The 27,388-nt window shown below is 40.6% G+C and overlaps 2 protein-coding genes across 2 annotated transcripts; one reads left to right on the forward strand and one right to left on the reverse strand.

Moving 5' to 3' along the window:
• Positions 1–1,382: 1,382 nt before the first annotated feature.
• Positions 1,383–15,837, forward strand: TUBE1 (tubulin epsilon 1). Its single transcript, XM_086608099.1, is given in 20 exon segments — positions 1,383–1,407; positions 1,484–1,512; positions 1,514–1,558; positions 3,950–4,002; positions 5,111–5,133; positions 5,136–5,167; positions 5,746–5,793; positions 5,795–5,862; positions 6,873–7,012; positions 8,295–8,358; positions 8,360–8,480; positions 9,261–9,315; positions 9,318–9,398; positions 9,401–9,434; positions 10,191–10,331; positions 11,904–12,044; positions 13,481–13,530; positions 13,533–13,589; positions 13,592–13,650; positions 15,214–15,837. Coding segments are annotated over 20 exon segments (1,425 nt in total). The 3' UTR covers positions 15,373–15,837.
• A 1,190-nt stretch (positions 15,838–17,027) lies between these two features.
• On the reverse strand, positions 17,028–24,851 carry CCN6 (cellular communication network factor 6). Its single transcript, XM_086608100.1, is given in 8 exon segments — positions 17,028–17,338; positions 17,747–17,812; positions 17,814–17,884; positions 17,887–17,940; positions 20,672–20,738; positions 20,740–20,915; positions 21,328–21,604; positions 24,789–24,851. Coding segments are annotated over 8 exon segments (1,071 nt in total). The 3' UTR covers positions 17,028–17,041.
• Between the last annotated feature and the right edge of the window lie 2,537 nt (positions 24,852–27,388).

Below are 27,388 nucleotides of genomic sequence, written 5' to 3' on the forward strand. Positions count from 1 at the left end.
TTTATATCATTTGGCACATATCCCACCATCACTCCAAATAATGTATTTGGGGAAAATAAAAACAAGGACTTGGGAGTGCTGGTGGATGAGAAGCTCAACATGAGCTGGCAATGTGCGCTGGCAGCACAGAAGCCAACTGTATCCTGGGCTGCATCAAAAGGAGCGTGGCCAGCAGGTCGAGGGAAGTGATTCTGCCCCTCTACTCAGTTCTCTTGAGACCCCACTTGGAATACTATGTTCAGCTCTGGAGTCCCCAACACAAGAAGGACGTGGAGGTGCTGGAGCGGGTCCAGAGGAGGGCCATGAAGATGATCCGAGGGCTGAAGCACCTCTGCTATGAAGACATGCTGAGAGATTTGGGGCTGTTCAGCCTGGAGAAGAGAAGGCTCCAGGGTGATCTTATTGCAGCCTTCCAGTACCTGAAGGGCCCACAAGAAAGCTGGAGAGGGACTTTTTACAAGGGCATGTAGTGATAGGACAAGGGGCAATGGATTTAAAGTGAAAGAGGGTAGATTTAGATTGGATATAAGAAAAAAATTTTTCACTCTGAGAGTGGTGAGGTACTGGAACAGGTTGCCCAGAGAAGCTGTAGATGCCCCATCCCTGGAAGTGTTGAAGGCCAGGTTGGATGAGGCTTTGGGCAACCTGGTGTAGTGGAGGGTTTCCCTGCCCATGGCAGGGGGTTGGAACTAGATGATATTTGAGGTCCCTTCCAACCCTGACCATTCTATGATGCTACGATTCTGTACCTTACCATGCATTTTTAGCCATAAAAGGTAATGAAACTTCCTGTACACAATACCTCCGTTCTCCCACAGAAAGACTTCATTTTCAGTCCCCACGATGTGCCCTGTATCTGGGCTCTAGCAGAGACCCTGTAGCCCCTGTCGGGTTCACCCTCAAGACATCGGGTTTCCCACCACGTTCACTGTTCTCTACTGTGAGAGACAACGACAACAACAGGTGTCTCAACAGGCGAGAGACACCTGACGACTCTCTCAGCTTCTCCCAGTGCACACTTAACTCTTACACCAAACCCTGAACCTTACAGAAACAGCCGTGGCTACCAGGATCAACGCCCAAACGCCGCTCCCTCGGACCGGAGGTCGCTGGGATCCGCGGGCCTCCGGCAACCACACGGCCGGCACGCGAGGCTCGTTCTCGGACACCCCCCTGCGGTTCCTAATGGAACGTTCCGTTCGTCCGGCGCCCAAGCCGACGCGCAGGACGTTCCACTGCGGGAGCAGGGCGGGGGGAAGGGCGCCGGGCCGCTGGAAAAGCCCGCCCAACGCCACGTCCCTCCCTCTGCCGCGGCCGCCGGGGGGGGGCGCGACTTCCGGGCGCCGAGTTCGAAAGAGGAGGCGGCCGCCGCTCGCCCCGCCATGACGCAGTCGGTGGTGGTGCAGGGTAAGGGGCCGTGGCGACCAGAGCCCTTCTCGCCGCCCCTTCCCCGCGCCTCACCCCTGTCCCTTCCCCTTTGCAGTGGGCCAGTGCGGGAACCAGGTGGGCTGGCCGCTTCTGGGACCTGGCGCTGCGGGAGCACGCCGCCGTCAACGAGGTAACGGCGCCGCTTCCCACCGCTCGCCTCCGGCCGCTGCTGGCCCGAGCGGCGCGGCGGCGGGGCAGGGGGGGCGGGGTTGGGGCGAGGAGGGCCATGGCGGCCCCCGTGTTCTCTACTGTGGCTGCAAAGCACCGCCTTTATTTGTTTGAACTAGGGCCGCTTCCTTGTGAGCAGAGCTGTCTCCAGGCTTTTATGCCGTTTAACTAATCGCGTCTAATCCAGATGAGCCCTTCCACCTTGAAAAGCCCAGGATTCCTCCTTACAGGCAGACAGTACTAGCCCTGAGGCGGTTAGTAAGAAGAGAGGGTTGTTCAGTACGGGTTCTTTGCCACTGGAGTAAAGCAAAACAGCACACTAAGCCCACGTTTGTTTTCGTGTTGGCACATGCCGTGCAGTGACTCATTGTACAGTTATGCTGACCAAAATAGCAGCATAATGAGGATATAGGACTGTGCTGAATACCCTGGATAAAAACGAGCTCTTCTTGCTGTGACTATAAAGATGCTATTTCCTGGTGTCACGTTAAGAGGTCAAAAGACCGGTCTATCAGCGCCCCAATTCAGAGCGTGGGACACAATACCAATAGACGAGAAGATAATTCTGGCTCGTACACCGGTTTCCCCAAATGCCACGAGACCCTTGAGCCCAATTCCCCTTGCCCTCCCTTGGCAGCCACAGTTAGTCGGAGGGTGTTTGCCCACCTATAGGTTAACAGCAGTAGTACTATGGCCTGAACTCCTAATAAGGAGACACGTTTAAATGTGTGTGTATATATATATAAAATAACTTTGGCTAGTATACCGGTTTCCCCAAATATATAGGTCAACAACAGTAATACTATGGCCAAAACTCCTAATAAGGAGACAGGTCCTCTGGAAACGTGTATATATATTTTATTCGTGACAGAATATAGATTTGTAGATAGCCAGTGATAGTGACTGACTACAAGAAAAACTTTAACTAAAATACTACAGTGAAAATATAAAACTATTACTGATCAGTGATAATACTAAATAGCTAGCAAGGTGTTAGTAAATAAGTGCACATAACACAGAGCTCTTACCCAATAGGTGTCCCTATGGGGGGGAGAAGAGAGGTTCAGCCCGTCAACTGATCCCAGACATTTTGATGGAGGGGCTTCTCCCTAACATCCCCTTTGTCTTTTGCCATTTTATACTTTTTCATTTCTTTTAGGTGGAGCTCGAGTGACTCTAGTCATACATAACTTTATTAGGATTGGTGTAAATTTCTCTCATGAGGGGTCGTCGCAGCTTGGAGGTGGATGGAGGTGTGATTTGGTAGCTAAAGGACACGATTTCACCATTACTGCTGAGGCAGCTGTTGTGATTCATCTTATCCTCACCAGGTGCTCCTTATCCCTGATGAGCTGTGATACCTCCGTATCACTCTATTCCCCATTTCAAGGGTATTACGTAGGCCTTATTTGCTATTCCTTATCCCGGAAAACAAGGATGAGTCGTGATACCTCCATATCACTCTATTCCCCATTTCAAGGATATTATGTAGGTCTTGTTTGTTCCTGGGAGCAGCAGCTGTGTCTCATCTCAGAGCTGCTCTGATATTACAGCTTATGTTGAGATGTAGCTGAATTTTGGGGACAATGTTCTCCCATTCCCCTCCAACTTCAGTTATTTTCCCACACCTGGTAAGCACAGTATATTAACAGATAACGATGAGCAGTCCTTCTCCATGCCTTCTGTTGAAGCAGCTGTAAAAGGCAATGGATAAGTTCATATGCATATGGAGAGTCTCTTGCTTTTAGAGAACAGTGACTTCCAAATTCTGCTTCATCAGGTTTTTGGGAGTATGGTAAGCAGTCTGTAAAATAATAATGTTAAAGTATTTAAACTTGCCAGATCTCTAGCTTTATGATGGGGTAAGTAATTTCCACACCACCCTTCAGTGGGGAGTTTAGGAATCGCTGATGCAGTGTGATGTGCTTTCTTTTCCACAGAATTTTATGGACATTAGTATCATGGGCATGGAGCCTGTGATGAACCGTATGTTGTATCAGTGATGAACTGAGTAAGCTAAACAGCAGGTATTCAATCTAATAATTGCACTGGGATCTTCAGTAAAATCCTAAATCTTTTGAAGTGAAGGAAGAGTAGTTGTTTAACCTTGTGCTGAAAAATTAATTTCCTAGCTCCATTCTCCTGACAGTTTTTAAATCAAGCTGATACTTCAATGAAATATTCTTTTTAGTGCTGACAAGAGCTAGTAGGATTCAACGTAGGCGTTCACTCCATTTTGAATGGGGAGGTTTGACCGGTGTCCTCCAGAGGTCCCTTCCGACTTAAATTTTTCTATGAAAAGCACTGAGAATTTGTGATGTTACATATCATTTTATGTCATGTTTCCTTTTAGAAAGGAATCTATGATGAAGCATTAAGCAGTTTCTTTAGGAACGTAGATACAAGGTAAGTCTTTTTATCAAGCAGCACATGAGTTTAACACAATAGATCAACAATTCTACTATCTCCTCTTAACCTGAGGTACAGTTTTCTCTGTTTCAGGTCATATTAGTTTGTACTAGATTTTACTTTTTTATATTATCCTCAAAACACTATCTTTACCTTTTATTTTAACTATACCTACTTCAGTAGTTAAAGGTGTTGAAAGTGTTTAGGTTTGTTTCCTTTCCTCTGTACCAAAAACCAGACAGTCGGGATCTGATAGCGTTTGCCATTGCGAGTCACGATCAGACTGCAAACCCTCTGAATGCCAACTTAGCAGCATTTATTGAAGAGTTGTAAAGGAATTGTGTACAAGGTAGACAAAAAAGTTGGTGTCGGTTTTAAAATTCCTTTTATCTGACAGATCCTCTTCCGGTATCCCTGCCTTTTTTTCCCACTGTGTTGAATATAGTTTGGCAAGTCCAGAGTAACTCATCCTTTGAGTGCAGAAGCACCAGCCTTCATGGTGGAAAAAGTGTGATTGTACACAATGCTTAGTCCCTTAGGTTGGCTCAGTACAGCCAGTCCTGGAAAAAAGCAAAATTAAGGTATGTCAGCCCAGCATGATTTCTGAACTGGTGAATCTTAATGGCAAAATAAGTCAAGGTGAGTGCTGTGCTAGTGCAGGTACGCAGCTTTCCCACCTTGAGCAGTAGTACAGTGCTGTACTACCCCCACTGAAAAGGTAGCCGTGCTGTTTGGTGCGCTGTGTTCTGTTGTGTGATGCAGACATACCACATGCTGGATAAAAGATAATCCTTTCGAGTTTGGCAATGCTTGTAGAGTTACCACAGAGCAGAGGCTGTATCCGAGAATAAACTTTCAGTGCTTATCTTTTCAGCTTCCTGAAGTACTCCTTAGGATATTTCCGATTGAGATCGTGTCCTGTAACCGCATTACTTCAGGGAATTACGAGGTCTTTCTTAGCAGCATGTTCAGGGTGTTTCTGTTTGTGTACATTGTAATAGCCCTCTGAACACGAAAGATTAAGAAGGAGGATTTTGTTCTGATATATGTTGCCTTATTTTCTATTACAATTCTGAGCTTGTTTTTTTTGATTCTTCATTTATAGAAGTGGTGGTGATGGACCTGACATTACAAAGGAAAAATCTGCTCTTTAAAAGCACGAGTAAGGCAATCTATAAAGATCATTGTTTTTACATTGCATATTTATGTCAACTGCGTAGGAATTTCGTAAGGTCCTTGTAATGGCGTATGTTTTAAATGCTACTTTGAATAGTAAAATTTCTAGTAGTAACTTTTATGATTCAGTGGAGTAATGCAGTTTGCTGCCAGTCTTGTTGAGTAATGTAAATTATAATTTTATTAAATGATTGCTGATATTACCAACATGTTTTTATTTGAATTGTCTAAGGAGTGGGTTTTTTTGAGCCAATTAAAGTGATTAAGAAGCAAGATGACTTGAAACATAAAATGCTTTAATTTCTTTACTCCTAGATATTGGGGCAAAATATTATAAAATTTTAACAAATTGCATTATCTGAAATGCTGTGCTATTGAAGGACTCCTAGCAAATCAGCCCAGAGTGAATCGAGTTGATCTCCTAGTTGACAACTAAAAAAAAAAGTTTCTCTGGAGCACAGTAGAAACAACATACATTTTATATTGTAAATAATATTGTATTTCTTTATTATTTGAAGAGTGGTTTGCTTACTGACTGAATCTTAATTCTCTGCTTTCTCAAAGGCACTGTTGATTGACATGGAAGAGGGTGTGGTAAATGAAATTCTGCAGGGGACCATTGAGGGATGTGTTTGATAGCAAGCAGCTTATCACAGATGTTTCTGGTTCAGGAAACAACTGGTGAGAACCTCTTCAGAAAGCATTTCTTAGCAACTAATTAGATGGCATTTGAAAAGGGAAATGATAACAGTAGCTTTCTGGTTCTTTCTGCACCTGGGGAGCTCCAGCATGTTACCAGTAAACTTTGGAGTCACTGTTGCCGGGAGAAGAGCTTTGAGAAGCCTTTTACAGAAAGATAATTCTGCTGATACATCACTTTGTCTATTTTTTCTTCATCTTTTTCGATTTTCTTTTTCAAAAGAACATGCTTTTTATTTTTGTTTCTTTGGTATTCAGCTGCCTGCATTGCTCAGTCGAAGCCATAATCTAGTTTTGAGACTGTGCAACTAGTGTGGAAATGAGATATATGAATAAATGCACTTCTGATTTTCAAGCACCACGGAATCTGGCTTTGTGCATATAAAAATACATTACCAAAGAGAGAAATTCAGAAAAAAATGAATTAACTAATTCAAAATTTTCACTGAGACCTTAATGCACCTGTGATAATATTCAGCGCACTACAGACTGGAAGGAAATCATCAGCAAGAGCACTGAAAGATAGTGCAATACAGGGAATAAAGCTTCCTGTAACTTTGCCATGTAGCAAGCAAGTGTGTTGAAAATGAGCCGTCTGTTTTTTTTTTTTTATTACTGTTAGCAACTGACTCCCATAGTACTGAACAGAAGATGAGTACACATATTGCATAGGGATATCCCTATTGTTAAGGAGTGTATAACTTTCATTTCATAATTTCAATTTGATCATCCAACGTGGGAGCTCATTTCCTTGTTGGTACAAAATAACTGCACACTCCAAAGCCGTGAACTTAGTTCTGCTTGCACCCTCAAAACTGTATCCTGACTCCCATATTCAAGTGATGTAGTCACAGCTTGGCAACTCTCACAAATTAGGTGTTGTACCCAGCTCTGGACTCTGAACTCTAAAATGTCAAATAGGAGGAGTTAAAATAAAAAACTGAAAGACTGATCTTTGGGTTATTTTTTTAAAATACTTTTCATATCTTCAGGGCTGTAGGTCATAAGCTATATGGCTATCGGTACCGGGAAAACATTGTGGAGAAGCTGAGGAAAACTGCAGAACATTGTGACTGTCTACAGTGTTTTTTTATAGTTCATTCTATGGGATGGTGGTAAGTAATTTTTTATGGTTAATATGATTGCACCAACCACAGGTGAAAAGAAAAACCTAGATCTTGAAAAGAAAATCAATGTAATTATCTACCTCATTCAGAATGCAAAATAAAAAAATCTCACACAGTCCAATAAGTGGACTTGTAATTATTTATCATTTGTTTTGTTAGAGTACTGAGGAGCCCTAATCATGAACTAAGATAAGTGCTACCAGAACTAAATACAGCTAAGATCTTAAATAGGAGGCAGTGGGTGGATCAAGACAGGTACCAAATACAAGGAAACACTGAGATGTTGCCGATCAGAAGGGACAGGGGCCTCAGAACACTGATTTCATTGTTACAATCAAGTTATTTTGAATCGTGGGGAAAGAGTTCCAAAGGCTTTGAAGGAGACTTCTAATGTGCTTAACTTTAGAAAAGCTTTGTTTTTTCTATCTTCCTTCCATATAATTCTCTTGAATCTGGTCTAGCTACTTTGTTAATAAATCAGAAGGGATAATCCCTTGCAGTGACGATTTTGTCATTGCTTTGCTGCCGTTAAGCCTTTCTCCCCCAGAAATGTGGGGGAGCATGTATTATAAATGGTTATGATGTGGAAAAAAAAACCACAGAAAATAGCTCTAAATATGAAGCAGGAGTTTTGTCAAGGACCTTTTTTGTGGCCATCATTTTAATTTGAGAAACCCTGCAGATATTGTTTCCGTTGTTGCAGAAAGTTGCTATCTTGTTCGTAGATGTCTGCTGCTTAGAATGTTAGCTTTCCAAGACAGAAGAAAAACCAGTTCAGATCTCTAATTAGAACTCGGTGCTCTGTGCTTAGTGCTAATGAGGAAAAAGTGTGTGTGCTGAGGAGGGGAAGGGATTATTCTGTTTTGACTGGAGAATGAGAAAAACTTATAAAATGCCAAAAGGAAAGTAAATAGTTGCTTAGGGCAGTTCAATGTTTTAAATGAATGTTTTATTTCAAATTCAAATTGAAGATTTTAAAATAAGAACTAAAATACTAGATAAGAAAAATGCTGGTTACGTAATAGGACTTTTTGGTTTGCAGAAATTTTTGAGAGGGTGTACTTCATCCTGTCTGGTATACTATGGGAAATACTTTTATCACTTAATTGTATTCCTGTCTGGGAAAAAAAACTTCCTGCTTAATTTACACCTAGGTAGCCTCCACTGTCAACCAAATGCTTCATTAATGTATGTCATTACAAGGTTGTATGTTTCCAACATATGAGACTTAAGGCTTATGGTAACATGGGGAACCTTTTATCTTCTCTCATTCTGTCTCATAATTAGGAACAGGATCTGGTCTTGGAACTTTTGTACTAAATTTGCTTGAAGATGAATTCCCGAGGTATATAGATTGTTACTTCAGTTTATCCCTCTGGTGAAGATGATGTTATTACTTCCCCATATAACAGTGTTCTGGCTATGAAGGAGCTTAATGAACATGCAGACTGTGTGCTACCAATAGAGAATGAAGTAAGAAATTATATTCTATTTCTGTCAATTTCTTTTTATTACACTGCACACAGGAAGTGTTTCTTCCTTTTTTTGTATTGATTTGAGTGCCAATCTTAAAAAGTATATTTTCATTTTCAAAAGACTAATTGAACTCCTAAGTCACTTTCAGCCTTTGAAATTAATATGGGTATCACTAAAAGTTGCTCTGTTAGAGTGAATTTTTTTCATGTCTATTTGAAGGTAAACAATGAAAAGCTTCTATTTACTGAGATTGAGAGTTTTATATTCTTTTAGCAATCAATTTGTGCACAGTATTAGTAAAGTCCTGCGAGGGAAATGGCGAACCACTCCAAATTCCAACAGACTTTACTGATTGGTGATGTAGGCATCATAGGCACAACTGACTGCACAAATCACTACGCTCATTTGAATCTAATTTTGATGACTCTTGCTCTTATGTATCAAAAAGCAGGAGAAAGTGAAATATATTAGAGAATATATTTTTACTTTTACAGGAATTACGATAATTTAAAATATAATTTTAGAAGTTGAGGATTTTGACTTGAATAAAATTCAGACTTCTGAGTCTAGCTGTGTACATGTTTGTGACAAGTAAGGAACAGTCTTTTACAAACACTTCAGTCAATTGGAATTGGTCAAAGTTGGACTTACATCTTTGAAGTAACAGTACCATGTCTCAGCTTTTTCTTTAAGATTAGTTGAAATGAAAAATTGGGGTACTGAATTTGAAAGTTCTGTGCTGAAGACTTCTGGTATGCTTTTTTTTCTCTCTCGAAGTCTCTGTTTGATATAGTTAATAAAATTCATCAGATGATCAATTCTGGGAAGCTGGGGTCACCGTGAAGCAAACCAGCTTGGTAACATCGAGTGCAGGCAGTGCAAAAACCAGACAAGAGAAGCCGTTTGACGCAATGAATATATCGTCGCCAACTTGCTGCTGAACCTGACAAGGTAAAGTCTCAGGTTATTTCTCTGTAAAAGTAGTATTGCTAGGGGTGGTGTGTGCTGCAAATACGCAGGCCCGCATCAACTCAAAGAACATTAATTGTTTTCCGTTTGATATGAGTCTCCTCTTTTAAGAATTAGTTACTAAGTGTTAAAGTATTTGGAGGTATTCAGATTGCAATGGTGTTGCTCTAGCCATGATAGTCTTAGACCTGAAGTAAGGAAAAGTTTATAGGCAGAAAGATATTGTCTTCCAATAATGCTTAATTGAGCCAAGGGAGGCTTGACTATCTGGGCAAATTGTATTATTTTATAAATACCATCAGATCATTGTTGCTCCTAAATGGTCTATTGCTCTAAGAAAATCCTGGTCAAGTGTACTGGAGTATTGGCCTGCTTTTCTTTTAAACAGCTTGTCAGGAATGCTAAGGCATGCTTGTTTTATTATAGCCTATTTATTAAAACTGGTGTTCAGCAGCTATGTCCACATACTGAAAAACAGTGCTAGAGACTAAAATTGGGAAACATAAGGTCTCATTCCTGATGATTAATTGTTCTATAATGAGAAGTGTAAGGAAATAAGATATAGCATTGTTACTGCCAAATGTGAGAGCTTAGTAATTATATGTGAACACTTTTGAAACGCTGTGTTTTACTGTTTCACTGTAGGGAACAGTTGAAAAATAGATTTAATTAATGTTTACCTTATAAAGGTCACTTACTTAGTTTATAACAATTTTGTTAGCCTTGTCAATTTTTCAGCTCTGCTAGGTTTGAAGGTTCCCTTAACATGGATCTTAATGAAATCAGCATGAATTTGGTTCCATTTCCTCGACTTCATTACTTGGTTTCAAGCTTGACTCCTTTGTATACATTGGCTGATGTTAATGTACCTTCTAGAAGGTAAGAAAAAATTGTTATAGAAGCTTTACTTTTGAAGCTTAACTTCTAATTCTTCCATAGTTTTTATTTTAAAAGTTCCGTTCTATAGCGAAACTAAGGGTTGAAGTTCTTAAAGTTTTAAGTTTGACACATTTTCAAATTTGTCCTGCTGATCTTGAGAACATCCTTTGTCCCTTTTCTCTGTGATGGTTAAGCAAGTAAACTTGAAACGTATTTTTATTATCTCTGCTGGGAAATGGTTCTGATGGAAAAATGTGTTACTTAGATGATATATAGAACCCACACCACAAGTTCTTTGGAGTAACAGTTTGCAGTTGACTCACAAAAAACTGTGAAGATAAACAAGGAATTGAACCAGACTGCTTGGGGAGTAATGGCATCTTACTTCAGTCTGGAGATGCAGTGAGCCTATTAACAGCTTATTGTAACAATAAGCTGATGCTTGTCAAATTCTGTGAGATGATTTATCCCATTGACATGGCAAAAAAAGTAACCGGTTAAAACAGATTTCACTGGTTTTAGTAAGTTAAATTCAGTCAGCAAAAGGTCCAAATAGCAATAGAGACAGCTACAGGTAAGTGATGGAAGTATGCCAAGTGGAGAAGAGGGCAGGACCACCCCTCTTCTGTCATAGCTAGTTGTGGCAATCAGTTGGATCTCTTGAAACCATTCCCTGAGGAGACAATTCAGTGCTGGAGGGAAGATAGCAGATATGATGGGAGATGCTCAGTCAATCATGTTTCAGAATGAGGTGGGAACAGTAGTATTTTTGTCTCCTTATTTAGTTGGTTTTTAATAGGCAGATTGTGGCAGAGGTGATTTAAAAAAAAAATAGAAAGGATAGATGCAGAGGGTTTGGAATATATGGAAAGAATAGGTTAGATGTTATGGGTCCTTAGAGACCTCCTCAAGACACCATCTTTGATATCCCACAGTACAGTGGAATTTGTTTAAGGAGGTGAAGAGAGGAAGAATATGATCTGCTGTGTCCTCTTTTAAAGCAGTCATACGTGATAAAATTCTATTAAGTATAGTCTGTTCTTTTCCTAACTCACTAATCAAAATGGATACAGTTGCATGGTTCATTTATTATTCCTTTTTTGAATAGTAAAGTGTAACAGATAATCCGTTCTATAAGGGTCAGCAGCACTTTGATATTCCTTGTCAGATCCTTCACGAGCAGTGAGATTGTCTGCTCAAATTGTCACAAAAACCAGAACCTCAAGTATTTAAATCCTTTTACATATTTTAATACTTTGTAAAAGTTGACCTAGAATTTCCTTAATAAAGGTCTCTTAGTCTGTCCACTTCTCTGACTTCATACTCAACAGTGGCTTGTAACATGAGGGAGAAGAGAGGGGAAAAATAGATCTGATCTGTTTTTAAAAAACTTATAATGCCAACATATCTACATAAATGGTTTGAATCTTTTTCCTGTCATTCATGGTCCCATGTTAAATGTGCCTTTATTTCCAGAATTTTATGAACTTTTAAACCCTGAAGATGGCAATCCAAAGAACTTTTGTGGCCTGCTTTAATAAGAGTAAATAACTCTGTTTTCGTTCTACCTAGGTTGGATCAGATGTTTTCAGATGCTTTTAGTAGAGATCATCAACTAATTCAAGCAGATCCAAAGCATAGCCTCTACCTTGCCTGTGCGCTTCTCGTTCGAGGAAACGTGCAGGTTTCAGACCTTCGCAGAAATATTGAAAGGTTTGTAATTCCACACCAAGTAGTCATAGTATTTGTTATTGAAACTGTTGTCCAGAGCATTCTCACTTTTCATCTAAAGAATTTCAATACCAAATCAGACGACTCAGAAATATTTTCTTAATTTCAGAAGAGAAGAAAATAATTTACTTCATGAGTTAGAATAAGGCACAGCATTCTTGGATTTCCGAATAAAGGGAGCTGACTAGGTGTCCCTGTGCTGCTCCTCTCAATCTCAAAAAAGCAAAAGAAAGCAAAACCCAACCTTCCAGAGATCTCCTGCCAGGAAGGGATGTTGGAGGAATAGGTTCTGTAGAAGTTGTGGTTTTTTTCTGAACAGAAGCCTGCTCTCTTTCATGGTTACTCTTGCGTACATAGGGAATAATCCTCGTTTTAACAACTCTGTGTTGTTAGCACTGTTTTCTACCTTTTGGCACTATTGATCTGCATAGTTATGACAGAAAAGGCAGGCAAGCTTCGTGTACAGGATGGAATTTACAGGCAGACAGGGGCATGTGGGGAAAGTTTCTGAGAATCACAATATTTTACTTCTAAACTACTACTATTGGTTGTCCCTGCACAGTATTAATCTGACCCTCTCCTAAATCTCAGAGTGCTTGCAGTCCCTTTTATAGAAATAGGTGCTTGTAACTTTACTTTTCAAACCCTAATATGTTGCTCACCAGCCTGGGCTGCAGCTCCAAGGATGCCATTGCATCTTCCGTAGCCAGAGGAAATGGCCCACCTTTTGTAGGCAGGGTCTATACCTTAGTTAATTAGTTCATTAGTTTCAATTCATGCCATCTGGGTAATAACAGGATACCGTAATTCCCCCTTTTTTTTTTTTACAATTTTTGTTTTTAGAGGAAAGTGAAGGCTTTACAGTGAGCAGAGACCCAGTCCATTCGTACCAACTCCAGCACGCTTCCCTCCCACAAATACCACATCGGGGCTTGCGGCTTTACCTTCTTTATCGAAGGACTCTCACTCCGGTCCTGGCTCCGGCGAGGGAGTCAGGGTCCTCAGGGTCTCTCAGATGTATCACGTCAGGGTCACCAGATGTTGCTCACCAGCCTGGGCTGCGGCTCTAAGGATGCCATTGCATCTTCCGCAGCCAGGAGGAAATGGCCCGCCTTTTGTAGGCAAGGTCTATACCTTAAGTTAATTAGTTCATTAGATTCAATTCATGCCAGCTGGGTAATAACAGGGTACCATACTAATACATTAAGTTATTGAAACAAAATCGGTGTTTGCAGTTTGAATTTAAAATAGACACTGTTTTAGTCTGAAGTCTAAAATGTCCTATTCAAAATGCTAGTTATAACTGTCTTAATCTTGCAAGCTTTAATGTTCACCTTTTCAGACTGTTTGTTAGCGAAGGAAATTTAGGCTTTGTGTTCTTTACTTTGCTTAGGTAACTGTAAGTTTTTGTATCATAGGTTGAAGCCTTCCCTGCACTTTGTCTCCTGGAATCAAGAGGGCTGGAAAACTGTTTGTGTTCAGTACCTCCTGTGGGCCATTCCCATTCCCTTCTAGCTTTAGCAAACAACACTGTGTGAAACCAACTTTATTGGACTGAAAGACAGATTTATGAGCTCTACAAAAAAAGGTACAACTCTGTCATCATTATAACAGCCATAGCCACTAATCACTAGCATCACATTATTGGGGAAGCAAATCTTAGTATCACAAAGGGACTGCTTAAAAGCAACAGCCCAAGATTTTTATTTGTGTTACCTACCGAGGAATCATTCCAACAGCTGTCTCTTAAAAAGAGTACACTCCTTATTAACCTGTACCTACCAGGCAATATACTTACTTTCTTCAGCAATGTGGCAGTGTCTGACAGATCTGCCTACCAGCTTGTGATGGGTTGACCTTGGCTGGCTGCCAGATGCCACCAAGCTCTTCTCTCACTCACCGTCCTCAGTGGGACAGGGGAAGAAAACATGATGGAAAGCACATGGGTCAAGATAAGGACAGGGAAATTACTTGCCAATTATCATCATGGATGAAACAGGCTTGACTTGGGGGGAGTATTAATTTCATTTATTGCCAATTAGTAACAGAGTAGAATAGCAATAAATAAAACCAAAACTAAAACTACCTTTACCTCACTCCCTTCTTCGCAGGCCCAATTTCTCTCCTAACTCTTCTACTTCCTCCCCACCCCGAGCAGCACAATGGGGGTTGTTATCAGTCCATAAATCTTCATCTCTGCCACTTCTTCCTCTTTATGCTACTCTCTTGCTCAAGCATTGAGTCCTTACCACAGGGCACTGCACTTCATGAACTGCTCCAGCCTGAGTCCTTTCCATGGGCACAGTCCTTCAGGAATAGACTGCTCCAGCATAGGTCCCCCCATGGGGTCAACAGGTCCTGCCAGAAAACCTGCTTCCAGTGTGGGCTCCTCTCCACATGCTACAGTTCCTGCATAGACTCGCCATGGGCCACAGCTTCCTTCTTGGCACATCCACCTGCTGCAGAATGGGGTGTTTGATGGGCTGCAGATGGATATCTTCTCCACTGTGGTCTTCCATGGGCCTGTAGAAGGACAACCTTAGTCACCATGGTCTTCTCCATGAGCTGCAGGGGAATTTTTGCTCCAGTGCTTCAAAGGGGCACCTTTATTCACCTCATTCACTGACCTTGGTGTCTGCAGGGCTGTTTCTCTTGCATTTTTCTCACTCTTCTCTCGCAGCTGTTACGCAGCATTTTTTGCCCCTTCTTAAATACGTTATCACAGAGGCACTACCAGCACTGTTGATGGGCTCAACTTTGGCCAGCGGCAGGTCCGTCTTGGAGCTGGCTGGCACTGGCTCTATCCAACATGGGGGCAGCTCCTGGTGTCTTCTCACAAAAGCCACCCCTGCAAAACCTCCCCCTGCCCAACCTGGAGACATAAACCCAATACACAGTTTGGTCAGGTGTACCCAAGAAGACAAAATATGAAAAGTTGGATGTCTAAGAAATTAGTAATATCAACTGTGATTCCATAGGGGATCGCTACTAAGTTGCCAAGTATTTAAGCAAGGGAAGTCATGAGGTAAGTCTTTGTATCTACTTTCTACAGTGCTTGCACTCCCTCTTCAGTGCGGACAGAGTGATATTTATTGAGCCGAAGGAATCGTGTGCCAAGAAAAGGATAATGCTGAACTTCTTATTCTCATAGGCTCACCTTCACCATTATCTGCATGTAGACGGGATGGAGCAAAGCTGTTTCTCTGAAGCCATATCATCTTTGTCTGACCTAATAGAAGAGTACGATGAACTAGACGCCACAAAAGGTGGGCCTAGAACAGATCCAGCAAGACTGAAGATAGCTGTTTAAAGAAAGAAGAACTGATTTTAAAAAAAATAATAAATTCTTCCAAGCAGCCAACCACTTCAGTTAACTGGGATGAACTGTCAGCATGCCTAGCTATTGTCATTCCAAAGTGAGACTGTGGCAACAGCTTCCTCAGCTCTGGAGGTGTTACACTAAGTGACAGGTCCAGCCTGTGAGAAAGATTTGAAGACATCTAATTATGGCGGTATCAGTAAGACCAGTCTTCCTAACTGTAGAATAAACTGACATACCATGTGTTGGAAAGAGAGGTTATGGCAGCCAAAAAATGTAGTAGTTCTCTGAGACTTTCAGTTTTTGGTAAACTAAAGGCAGACCTTGCTTCAAAGAAGGATCACTGTTGCTGGATCTTTTTTTTAACAAAAAGAAAAGCCCACATAGTCTTTTCAAAGATGAAAGCAAGACTCATGAAACTGGTTTCTTAAACTTTGCAGGACAGTAGTCATTTCAGAATGCTCTAAGCTATGTTCGTAGTTTTAATATTTTTGCTTCCATGTTGTACTTAGCTGTATTAGAGCATTCTGAGTTGATGAAATGAACTGATTGCCAATTGGTAATATCAGAAAATTCAACAAAATACATTTTTTCCAACTGTTACACTTGAAGTGTTAATTAACATTATTTTAATGATCATATTCATGAATGCTGAGTTGCACTTGATAATGAGATAATACAATATACCTCTGAGTGAAACATGCACTTATATGAAGTCATAATGACTTTAGAGAACAAAGTCTATGTGCTTAAAAGAATGGAAGTAAAATAGATGTTTTAATATTATAATTACCAGGGTAAGTAGACTTTTATATTACAGTAAGAACTTTTTTAAAGTACAATGTACAGCTATTTGCAGTTGCTTGCCAGCCTTAGCTGTCTTAGAACAGCAAGGCTAGTGAACTGTTACAAATCAGAATGGATCAATACAATGATTTCTTAAAGCTTGGAGTCCTTCTAGCAGAGGTGGAGTGGGTGTATAAGTAAGCACAATTTTCAATGTATAAGTCCAGAAGTATTCAATAAAACATTGTGATAATATTTGTTGAAAGCATTTTTAAGAAAGCATTCTGAAATAGTAATTTCCTTGAAATTTTGCAGTTGTTATCTGCAGGTGCCCACTTACTTGTTCCTTTACAAGGGCATTGTTTGTATTCACATCACTAGAGAAACACCTGCTGCAGAAAGCAATCTGAGCTTAAATTTGTTTCCCCTATTTGAAACAGCATCGATGTGTTTTACCCTTGCAGATACACAGTAGAAAATGTTAATTTGAGAATAAAGAATGATAGATGAAGTATTACAGGGTAAATATTTTTTTTTTTCTAATAGGTTAGTCAGAGCATCTATGAATTTACGTGTATGTGTCTTTGTGGGCAACAACGTGTTACAGTGGGGTATGAAGCTGTCTTCCTGTGCCTTTTTAACTACCAAATGTTCTCCTTTTGCCAATACTAGTGTTATACATCCTTCTCAAGAATGTATTTCCACATATATAAACAATGCAGTTTAAAACAATGCACTCATACTTGCATTTTACAGGTGCTATTCAAAAAATGGATATTCACATACGTAGTTTCACTATAAACATTGGTGTGGCAGAGGGTGATGCTAAGTCTTTAGGATGTGAATGTGCTGTTGTACTCGCAGTACTTTACAGTCAATGGTGTAACTTGTCATAAAACTTTGAGTTCAGAAATATATCTCCTGGAGCACTGCAGATCCTCTGACATACACAAGATGTTATCCACATCATCTTCCACTTAAAGGAGCCTTCATTGGGACACTCAAACTGTACAGTGATCATCTTGGACTTATTAGGTATGCAGCACCTCTTGTCCAAGCACACCCCACAGAAAGTTAGTTTGTAGCTTTGAGTAGTTGAGCATCCGGAAAAAACTAGTTTTTCTGCTGTCGGAAGCTGGAATGTCGGTTGACATGTTTTTCCTTTTGGAATCTTTAATATAAAAGCAAAGAAAAGGCTGAGTTTTTACATATTAAAAACAGAACATGTAAGAAAAGAAATTGCACCATTTACACAGAAATATCTTGCAAATTACTCCTTCCAAGAGCTATCTTATTTTTCTTTGCCAGCCAACAAACGGAAAATATTTTGTGAGTGACTGAGCAGCAGGACAGCTCTTGCAGCACTTATATTTCAGGACGTTATATTGTTTTGTTTGAAATTACACTTGTGTAGTTTACTATTGAAACCTGAAGACTGAAGGTGGAAAACAGAAGAGTTATTTTAAAACCTTTAAAAAAAGGAAGAAATATTTTATATTAGTAGTTGCTCATACATCCATTTTTCATTGCTTCCACTATTTTCATTTCTATTAGGAAGTCATTTTGTATTGGAAAGTACCTTTATTGTCTTCAGTGCATTGGTCAGACAAGGCTGGATGAAGCATAATCTCTTTTCTTTTTTCATTTTCACATTGCCTGTTGTCGTTGGTCACTCTGCTGGATATGCCTATGCCACAGGTCCTGGAACAGACTGTCAGGGAGTTGCTTGTACGACGCACTTTTTCTTCAAAACGAGTGGCAAGATTCTGTAAGCTAAGACAGCAGTGTATTTATTATGCAGCGGAGCAGCCCCAGAAGGGTTAATTGAAATAAAAGGATAGGCGTTTGATTTTGTTCATGAGGTACTTTTGTAGGTAAATCTAAAAATGAGGCATAAAACAAAGTTACATGAAAACCTTAGGGCTGAGCTGCCAGTAAAGTTTACTGGCACTGGATACTCAGATCCTAGCAAGGACTGTGAGACTGCATGTTACACGACCCTCTGCTTTAATGTGATGAAAATATTACATGGAGAGAGTTATTTGTGGAGTTTTTATGAAATATTCAAAATGGAAGAGCTATTGAAATTATTTAAGACCAAGCATAGCTTGAAAAGGGATGCTGAAAACATTAATAACGTTGGTTTCTTTGTAGATATTGTGAAAGCTTTGGATTTGTTGTGAGGAATAAAATCTCCAGTCACTTCTAGATATTGCCAAAAAGCCTATTTTCTGCTGGATTAGGGCTGGATTGGGTGGAGTATGCTTAAAAGAAACAAAATTGCAATGCAGAAGTTCATGGTGAAACTGAAAAAAAAAAAAACCCCACACAAAAAAACAACTATGTAGAATCCGTGCGTTTAGGTAAGAAGATGGCAGAATTACAAGGATACCTGGAAAGTAGACAGCAATTTAAAGATCTCATTGCAGCAAGCAGATTAAAAGCCTGTCACAGATCTGTAACAAATAAAGGGAAGTTAAATGGTTGTTTATACTTGCTGTGTTTTTTAAATATGACCTGTGTACATCCCTATGTATCTAAATTAGGTAAGTAGAATTGACAAGGAAAGCCAGAAAATAAAGCAAGAGCACTGAAATGAAACTTAGCAATTGTTATCTGTGCTAACAGAAAAAAGGCCTTTCAAAACAAACGTTGGCCCATTGAGCTGTTCATCCCATCCACGCACAAGTTGACATGATGTTTCTGCTTGCACTGGGAAAGAGGAAAACCTCACTTTGAAACAAAACTTCAGCGTGCTTTTCTTCAGAGGGGGATGGAGTGAAAGTGAAGTTCATCCTTCAAATTATTTCTCTTGGAAATTTGCACATTTGCAATTCCTCCTTTCTATGTTGTCTGCTGTTTTCAAATACCCACACTGGCCCAGAGCTTCGGTTGTGTTGCCTTTATATGGCTCAGATGATGGTAGCTCAGGGAATCTCACTGGAATAGCTGTGCCTCTGGTCTGTTTGGGAGCACCTTCTTGGAGAAGAAGCAATTAAGTGGCTTTGTATAACCCAAAGAATAGTATCCTTCTCAGCAAGTACAGCCCCTGTAGGGACAGGTTGTTCAGTCCCTGAACCAAGTCAGATAGGGAGTGTGCTTTGCAAGCTGGATATTCTTTCTCAAGATTATGTTGTGCCATTGATTCAAATTCCTGAATAAACATGAGGTTTGCAATCAACTCACCAAGGAGTTACTGAAGGTTGGACTTCAGCTTTTGGATCTGTTGATGTGCTACCAAGTAAATGGCTTAATGCTGTTCTCCAGGTGTCTGAAACACCCACAAACCAAATGAATGTGTTTCATGGGGTCAAAGGTTTGTTTGCCATTGTTTTCAATGCGTTATCTTCTCTCTTTAATCAGATTAGCAATGTTTTCTAGAAAAGAAGTCCTCTCTTCATTCCTGAGTGTGTTTTTATCACAGCATGAAGTACCTTCTGTGAAAGGCTTTGATGCTAGTTACAGGTATTGTGTCATGATTTGAAGTAAAGATGAGCTTCCTTTTATATTTTTGCTAACTTGCGTAACCACTGCTATTAGAAGTTGTCCAAACTGAACTTCAGATTTTTTAAGTGGATCTATTTATCTGCAGATCGACTTATGTGTGTCTACTTATTTATTCAGCAGTCTTCTATGAAGATTTGCTGATAAGTTTTGTGATCCTTTTGTTTTTATTTTATTGAGCCATGATGATGATTCAGGCCATAATTTAAGTTGCTACCAAATAAATGGCTCAGCTTTCTGGTATCCACATTAGTTGTAATGAAGATGAGTTTCGCCGTGGAAACATGCATGGGAAAGGAGATAGCACAAGGGCAGGCAGCTGTGGCCAGGGAAGGGCCAGGATAGCTTCTTCTGGCAATGGTGCTTCCTTAAAGTAGAAGAGAAGTGTAGTTGTTAGCAGCAGAGCAAGAGTGAGGTTAAAGGGAGTATCAACTCACCCTGGCAGACCTGCCTGGAGGTGTGACTTTGATCAGATTGAATAAAGAAGAAATTGGGGGGAGGGTTGTCCTTGCAGTGACCCGAAATTTTGTGAATTGATTAAAGCTACCAGGCAGTCTTTATAATTTTCTGCTGTCTGTTGAAAGAAGAGGGCTGAAACATGTTAGTGTATGTATGTAAAAACAAGATTGTCTACCACCACAAAGCAGGAGAAAGTGAGACAGCTCCCAGGCTCTGAAGTGGCTGTTCACCAGCAGCCCTAATTGGTCTGATCTGATGAGTAGTAAACCTCTGCAGAAAAATGGGTTGAACGTAGCTTTGGCCAATTCCCTGGTGACAGAAGCCAAAAGGCTTTTTGCTTTTCCTATTCATCAGGTTTAGAGAAAAGAGTCTGTGACCTAAGAGTAAGAGGGGTAATTGGGACAGACCAGTCACCCTGGCAATGGCCTTCAGCAAGAACTGAGAAATTGCCAGCGTGCTGCCTGCCCGGCTGCTGGAGCTGAGGACACCAAATGCAGCAAGGCTTGCGTATGGAAAAGTTTACCGGTGTAGCCAGGCACACCTGGCATCAGCCTGTAGTTTGTTGATTGAAGCTTCTTGTGCTGTCCAGGCCCACAGATGGATTGTCCAGGCTTCTTTTCTGCCTGCGGCCCCGGTGCAGGGACTTGCTGCTAGTTTTGGTGTGAATACGGGTGTACATCCGATTGCACCACTGACGCACAGGCACTTATACAGCGGGTTAGGTTGGAAGGTCTGCCCGTTAAGATAGTAAACTCCATTGAGCTCACATCCTACAGCTATCAGATCTGCAAACGGTAAACAACAGTTACGAACACAGGGGGAGCACGTGGTTCCTGTTTACATGCACTAAAACGCAGTCAGGCTTTGCTGGGTTCTTGCCAGCCAAGCACGTCTTTTTGCATTTATGCCCAGTGATAACTACAGGCACCTAACTTTAAATCGGTCATCAACGCATCTGCCAATAACAGGCTCGTGCGCAATGAACTGGTTTCACTAATGCATACGCAGGCAAGTCTAAAGACCGTCCCTGCCTGGCTCTCAGATTCTCTGACCCAGCAGTCGAAGTCTGAATTAGGATAAATTACCTAGAACTGATCTGCACAGCACCAGCAAGCAGAGTTTTTTCCTCCAAAACTATTCACCTGCGTGGTCCCCCCCTCCTGGATTTCAAGAAGGGAACTTGAAAGAACAACTTACATGCGCACACGCCTGTTTCATACCTAGGCTCATCTTCCGAGTAGTCGCAGTAGAGGCCTTTGTGAGGATCGCAGATGTCTGCTTCATTGCAAGTCTCTCCCGACTGCTTGGCACAGACCTTACAGCAGCCGCAACCGTCCTTCACCAAGCTTACCCCGCGGGTGCAGGTTGGCACAGGCGGGCATCTGCATGGCCAGTGACAAAGCTCCTTGCGCTGGTGGTCCTCGCCGGTTTCTGAAGGTTTTTCTCCAGGCTTCACTGGTGGGCTGTGGGAAAACTTACACACGGTGGGATATTTTGAGAGCTGAATGCATCATGCGTAGCTGGGATAGCATAAAACAAAGTTGGGATGGAAAAAACTGCAGTTGCATGAAGACACTTAATGTTTCCCATCTCACAGGATCCAAAAAGTAAGAGGCTGTGAGGTTTAGGTAGGAGACAGAGGACCGATTTCATCAGTCACTGCCATGCACTGAGGTGTCGTTCCACCAATGAGCATGGCCTACTGCTTGTATGAAACACAATTCATTGGTCTTTCCTTTGTCTTCATAGAACAAAACCCGTAGTAGAGCTTAAGTAAGAAAAAGAAAAAGTTTTAAAGTAGACAGTGGATTTATTTTAAATGTTCCTTCCCATAAACCTCCTATCAAATTAATTACTTTTTGATTCTTCCCACTGTTTGATAGCCAGCCACTGCCCTGCGTGCCACTTCTGATGGCAAAAGCCTTTTAAAATATTAAACACCTTTTGAGTGTTACTTTTGCTCCAAAATTTGAGTAGCTGTTTGGGAAGAACCATTATAGTATTTACAATTTCTCTAGTGCTAGATGCAAAACTCAAATCCTAATAAGGGAGGCTAGTAGTTGCGTTGAGCTTAATAGGTCATTTTCTAAGATCATATCTATTTGCGTGAGTAAGAGTTCATTGAATCCAGAGCTTACAGGGCAAAGACCTGTCTCTGAAAGAGATTTGTATCAGCAGTAGGAAGTAAAGATCTAGTCAGAATTTACTGGTTTCCACATTCTGTCTCTGAAGTCACGTCTCTTCTTTTTTCTTTTCTTTTCTTTTCTTGTCGTTTTTAAGAAAAGAAGGTCCTAAATAATTCTTAGTGGGTTTATTTTTCTGAGGCATGGGGGAAGATCAAGTCAGCAGTGAGTACGAAAGGATCTCTTGAGATAACTACATTCTATCTGTTTTTTTTAAGAACTACATCTAAACCATAACACTTTAGATTTTAGCATTAAATCTTTTCATGCTGCTGATTTCAGCAGAAATGCAGATCAGTGGTATAGTTACACATTGCAGATGAGTAAGGGAAAGACAAGATCCAGTCCCTCATCAGGTGCCAGTATCACCATCTAGCTTGCAGAAAAAAAAAAAAAAAATTAAAAAATATACATCCTAAGATCTTTTCTGAGCCCATGAAGCCCCACATATCAGTTTCTCTGTTCCTCCAAACTGCAGGGCTGTACTGCTGTAGAAACAACCTCCAGCAGAGGCTAAGGAAAAGCTGGGGAAGGAATCGTCTGGCTGGGTTTCCTTTCAACTCAACTTTCAAACTGGAAGCATCCACAGAATACAGCATTTCATATGTCATATCACAGGAAAGCTCTCACAGTGTAATTGAGCTGGCCTAATTGCATGCAGCAGTAAATGACCTTTTAAAAGGCTTTTTTCTACTACTAATTTCCATTTTTCATGGTCATTTACAACTATACTTACGATATCTTAATCCACAGCTACTAATGAAGCTCCAAAGTAGCAGCTTTCAAGTTCCTTTGGCTGAATGATTTTTAAGATACATCTTAATTCATAGAGGAAATTCATATAATAAATGAATATTAAAAAATATCATGTGGTATTCCATGCAGCACGCAGAAGATCGTTTCATAAATGTGTTATTTTGTTAATCATTTGCTGATAAAGGATTTCTCCTAATTCTTTTTACCTAAATGCAGCAATAATATAGAAACAACTAACTTAAATATACTTTTTTTAGGCAGCTAAGCCTTTTCTATAAACCATAATGTTAATTTGAGGAACAAGCGCGTTGGAGTACAAAGCTTCCTAAAAGCTTGTTCTGGAAACAGAGTACACAGAAAACAGGTGTTCCTATGCATTTAGCAGTTTTCAAGACTGTATGGTTGCTTTAGGAGACTCACTTTCTTGCTGCTTTTTCTCTTTTTAAGCAGAGTAGTATTATTAGGAATTTGTCCATGTGCCAGATCTGTGAGGTTATGTGGCTTAAATCAGATATCACATTTCAAAATGGGTATGTGTAGCAGGAAATGATCTGTGTGCTTCAACCAGTATGTTTAATTTGCAGTACAAATTAAAATGTGCTTTAAGTCTACAGAATTCTACCTAAGTAAGTGGGTTTTCTCTCCTTTTTTCAGGGAAAGATGTCAACTGAAAAACGTGAGACTACAAAGTTTCCCAGTAAAAAAAACCATCATCAGGCAAACATCTTGACAGTTTTAACTGTGGAATTACTGAGAAGCTCAGTCTACCTGAAAAATCTTCAAAAATCTCTTAAATTACAATGAAAATTTAAAGTTTACTTGTAAAGTTTACAGGCCAAATATTTTTCTAATTCTTGCTTCCCAAAGTTTCTATACCAAAGCTACCCACCTCACGCAAGCCCACTGCATACTTTTCCTGATCCTGTGGGCAGATCAGAAAATGAGACCATTGTCTAGGAACCCTTCATGTGTTGTTGTTTGATTTCGTATTTAAAGATTGAACAAGATCTGTATGGCATAAATAAGCAAATAGCAAAAGTAGTCAATGTATTATTGATAATGTTCGGTTATCTTAGTCTGGCTTTAAATATGCAGAAAGTTAGCAGAGAGAGTCATCTGAAAATTCTCCATTTGACATTTATCTTGACCATAAAGGAAATATACACTGTGTACATGTACAATGGATTTTCAAAATTAAGCAAATAAATAATGAAATTGGCCTTTGACACAAATACCTTCATCAAAAGCTATCACTTAAAATTTTCTCTTAAAAGACAAAGCATAACGCAGCCCGGTGCCTTTCTCATTTGTAAAACTAGCCTGAAGTCAGATCACTGTGTGTGTATATATATCTCTGGAATATGAACATGGACAAATGTTTACTTTCTTACTTCATCAGACAACCATTTGTGCTTCTATTTAAAAAAAAAAATAAAAAATAAAAAAAGAAGCAAGGTCACTGACAATTTTAACTTCCCTAATGCTTTTTTCCCCACCAAATCACATGAATGTACAGATTAGAGAGAAAAAATACCAAAATCAAGACTGATGCAGTAAGTAATCTGCAAATGAAATTTACTGAGGAATAGGGAATGGCTCCTTATTCTTTATGAGGAATTTGCTTCTCTGAAATTTATTTTGTCATTAAGCAAATAAAAACTTTAAACCGGGACGGGGTGAGGAAGGAAGAAATCTTTTTCTTCTTCTTAATGAACTTACCTGCTGCGTACAAGGGATGATGAAGATGATGGGGAAAAGGAGCCACCGCATGTTCCTGCACATTCAGAAGTGAAACTGGGAGATAGGGAACAGGCTGAGCTGTGTCAGAGGAAGCACTGCACACAAAGCTCTCCTCTGTCTCCCTTGCCAACCCTACTTTCCCCAGCACATGCACGAACACATACACGCATTCACACTTGAAATTCTCCACTTCATACAGAACCAGCTTCACACTGAAATTTCCAACTGATCTTCTTTTCTCTGCTCGGCACTGGAATACAGATTTTCACACCCTGCTTGATCCCATCCAGCTGCTTCAGCAGATTCTGCCTGACCTAACTGAGGTCGGGTAGGATGACATCTGATTCTTTAAATCTTGCTACTGGAAATGTAGTGTTATTTTTAACTTGTATTTAAGTCTATATGACAGGATTTTCTGAAATCTGAAGGGCAGAGCCCCAAATACATGTATTTTTTGAGACAAAGAAAGCAGAGTTTCTCAAAATTTCTGATGTGTTGTGCCTAGCAGAATCATAGTGTAAAAATTAACACTGTCAGTACATGCTCTCTAAATGATGAAAGAGACGCTGTAGTGTCTCATTATGCTAGTACATATTCTGCCCTGCTTCTTTCCATGGAATCCTAATGAGGACACCCAAACTGTAATATACTTTTCCCTGAAACACGCACCTTGCCTTACTGCCATGCCACCCCGCTTCAACGCATGACCATTCAAGTCTCCAAATTTCCTCCTCCCTAATACTATCAAGGTGACGTGCCTAATTTTTAGGCTAAGAAGTGAGAGTCTCCAGGATAAGATAAAAGCTCCACCCCTGCAGCAGCTGAACTGCCCTTCAAACTCTTGAGCTGTAGATCACTGACTCTTCTTTAGCACATCAAATTTGTCACATACTTCAAGATAAAATCCAAACTATACCGAGGTACTGAATGGATGCTGCAGATCAGTTAATGTCAGTGATGTTACTCTGAGTATACATCTATGCAGACGAGACCAGGTCTGACTCAAGCCTTGTGTTTCCCATTAAAGGCTTATGAGCATAGCACCGAGGTTTCTCAAAAATCCCTTCTGTACACTTTCAAAACACAGCTTGTTCCATAGGATCAGAGGATAGCTGAGGTTGGAAGAGACCCAGGAGGCCTCTGGTCCAACCAATGCTCAAGCAGAGTCAGCTCTGAGATCAGACCAGGTTACTCAGGGCCCTGTCTATTTGGGTTTGGAAAACCTCCGAGGGTGGAAACTGCCAAACCCCTCCTGGCAGCCTTTCGGAGTGATAATAAGGAGCAGTACAGGCTGTCTGAGGAGATCGCAGGTACAGTTTCCTCCTGCAGACCCAAAGACACACCTTTCACTCTCCAGCCTGGAAGAAGTAAGGAAGGTCAGAGGAGTAGGACATTCATTCTCTTCCTCCTAGGGCTGCAAGGGAGCACATAGCATTCATTTGAAACGTGTCGTTCCTCTTTGCATGGCAGAAATAAAGCATGTGACTAGCTCAGGGCTGGGAATGCTCTATGTAAGCTGACGAAGACTGGTCTGCTGTGGATAGTGGTCCCCAGTCTTATGAAACAGGAGAGGGATGTTCCTGCAGGATTATCCATGTGTTTTATATGGTGTATTTAGTTGGAATTCACCTGGAGAGCACAATATCTTCAGGATCGGAGGATGAGACTTTGAAAGTGGGGTTTGAGTAGAATTAAGCCGATTGATGGAAAATGTTGGGTTTGGAGGAGTGGGAGGAAGGTTCCTTCCAAGGAAGACATTCTGGTAGTATAACACACTAAAATGTGATTTTAAGTGGCTGGATGGTTGCTCCCATGTGTGCAAAGCAACCGATGTGCTTCTTCAGGCCAGGAAGGGCCCGCTGCTAGGAGCGGCACTCCTGCTAGTAGGACTCAGCTCTCCAAAGCAGTAATGTGCCTTCATTGCCCCTCGCTAACACATGCTTAACCGAGGCTGTCTGGAGCTTGCAGTACCTGCAGTCCTGAACCCTGAAGGTATTTAATAAGGAGCCATAAGACCACAAAGACAGCAACGCTAACTCCTTTGCATAAATAATGCACCAATGCTTTGACTTAGAGAGTCTGTGTCTCTGCTAGTATTGCCTCTGATTTAAATAAATGGAAGCAGTATGTCCTTTTCCTCTCCTGTGGATCTTTAGTGATCCCCTACAACTTAAAGATTAATGCTGTTAATGCCATGTCCAGACTCAGCAATAGTTTGTCTGTATGCATCCTTCTTGCCAAATCTCCCTTGCAGATTTGATTACATAAAGCATCGTTCATTTCCTGAACTAAACCTGCTCTGTTTTTTGGTGCCATTCTAATACTACCCTGAAGGTAAATGTAATTTGGTTCTATATTCAGTGATCTAAGTACTGCACATATTGGTGCCGAAAAATCATCTTCCTGTCTGTGAAATATACCATGTAAATCCATTGTCTTAAGAGATGGAAAAGTATGGGATATAAACCCATAAATGAATATAACCATGCATTCTAACAGGATACCCTGTCTTAGACAAAATGCCAGAAGTATTCATTATTGATACTTGTTATGGGCCAGGATTTTCGATACTCCCTACT

The sequence above is a fragment of the Tauraco erythrolophus genome, chromosome 2, assembly GCF_009769465.1.
Source record: "Tauraco erythrolophus isolate bTauEry1 chromosome 2, bTauEry1.pri, whole genome shotgun sequence".
NCBI classification, from domain to species: domain Eukaryota; kingdom Metazoa; phylum Chordata; class Aves; order Musophagiformes; family Musophagidae; genus Tauraco; species Tauraco erythrolophus.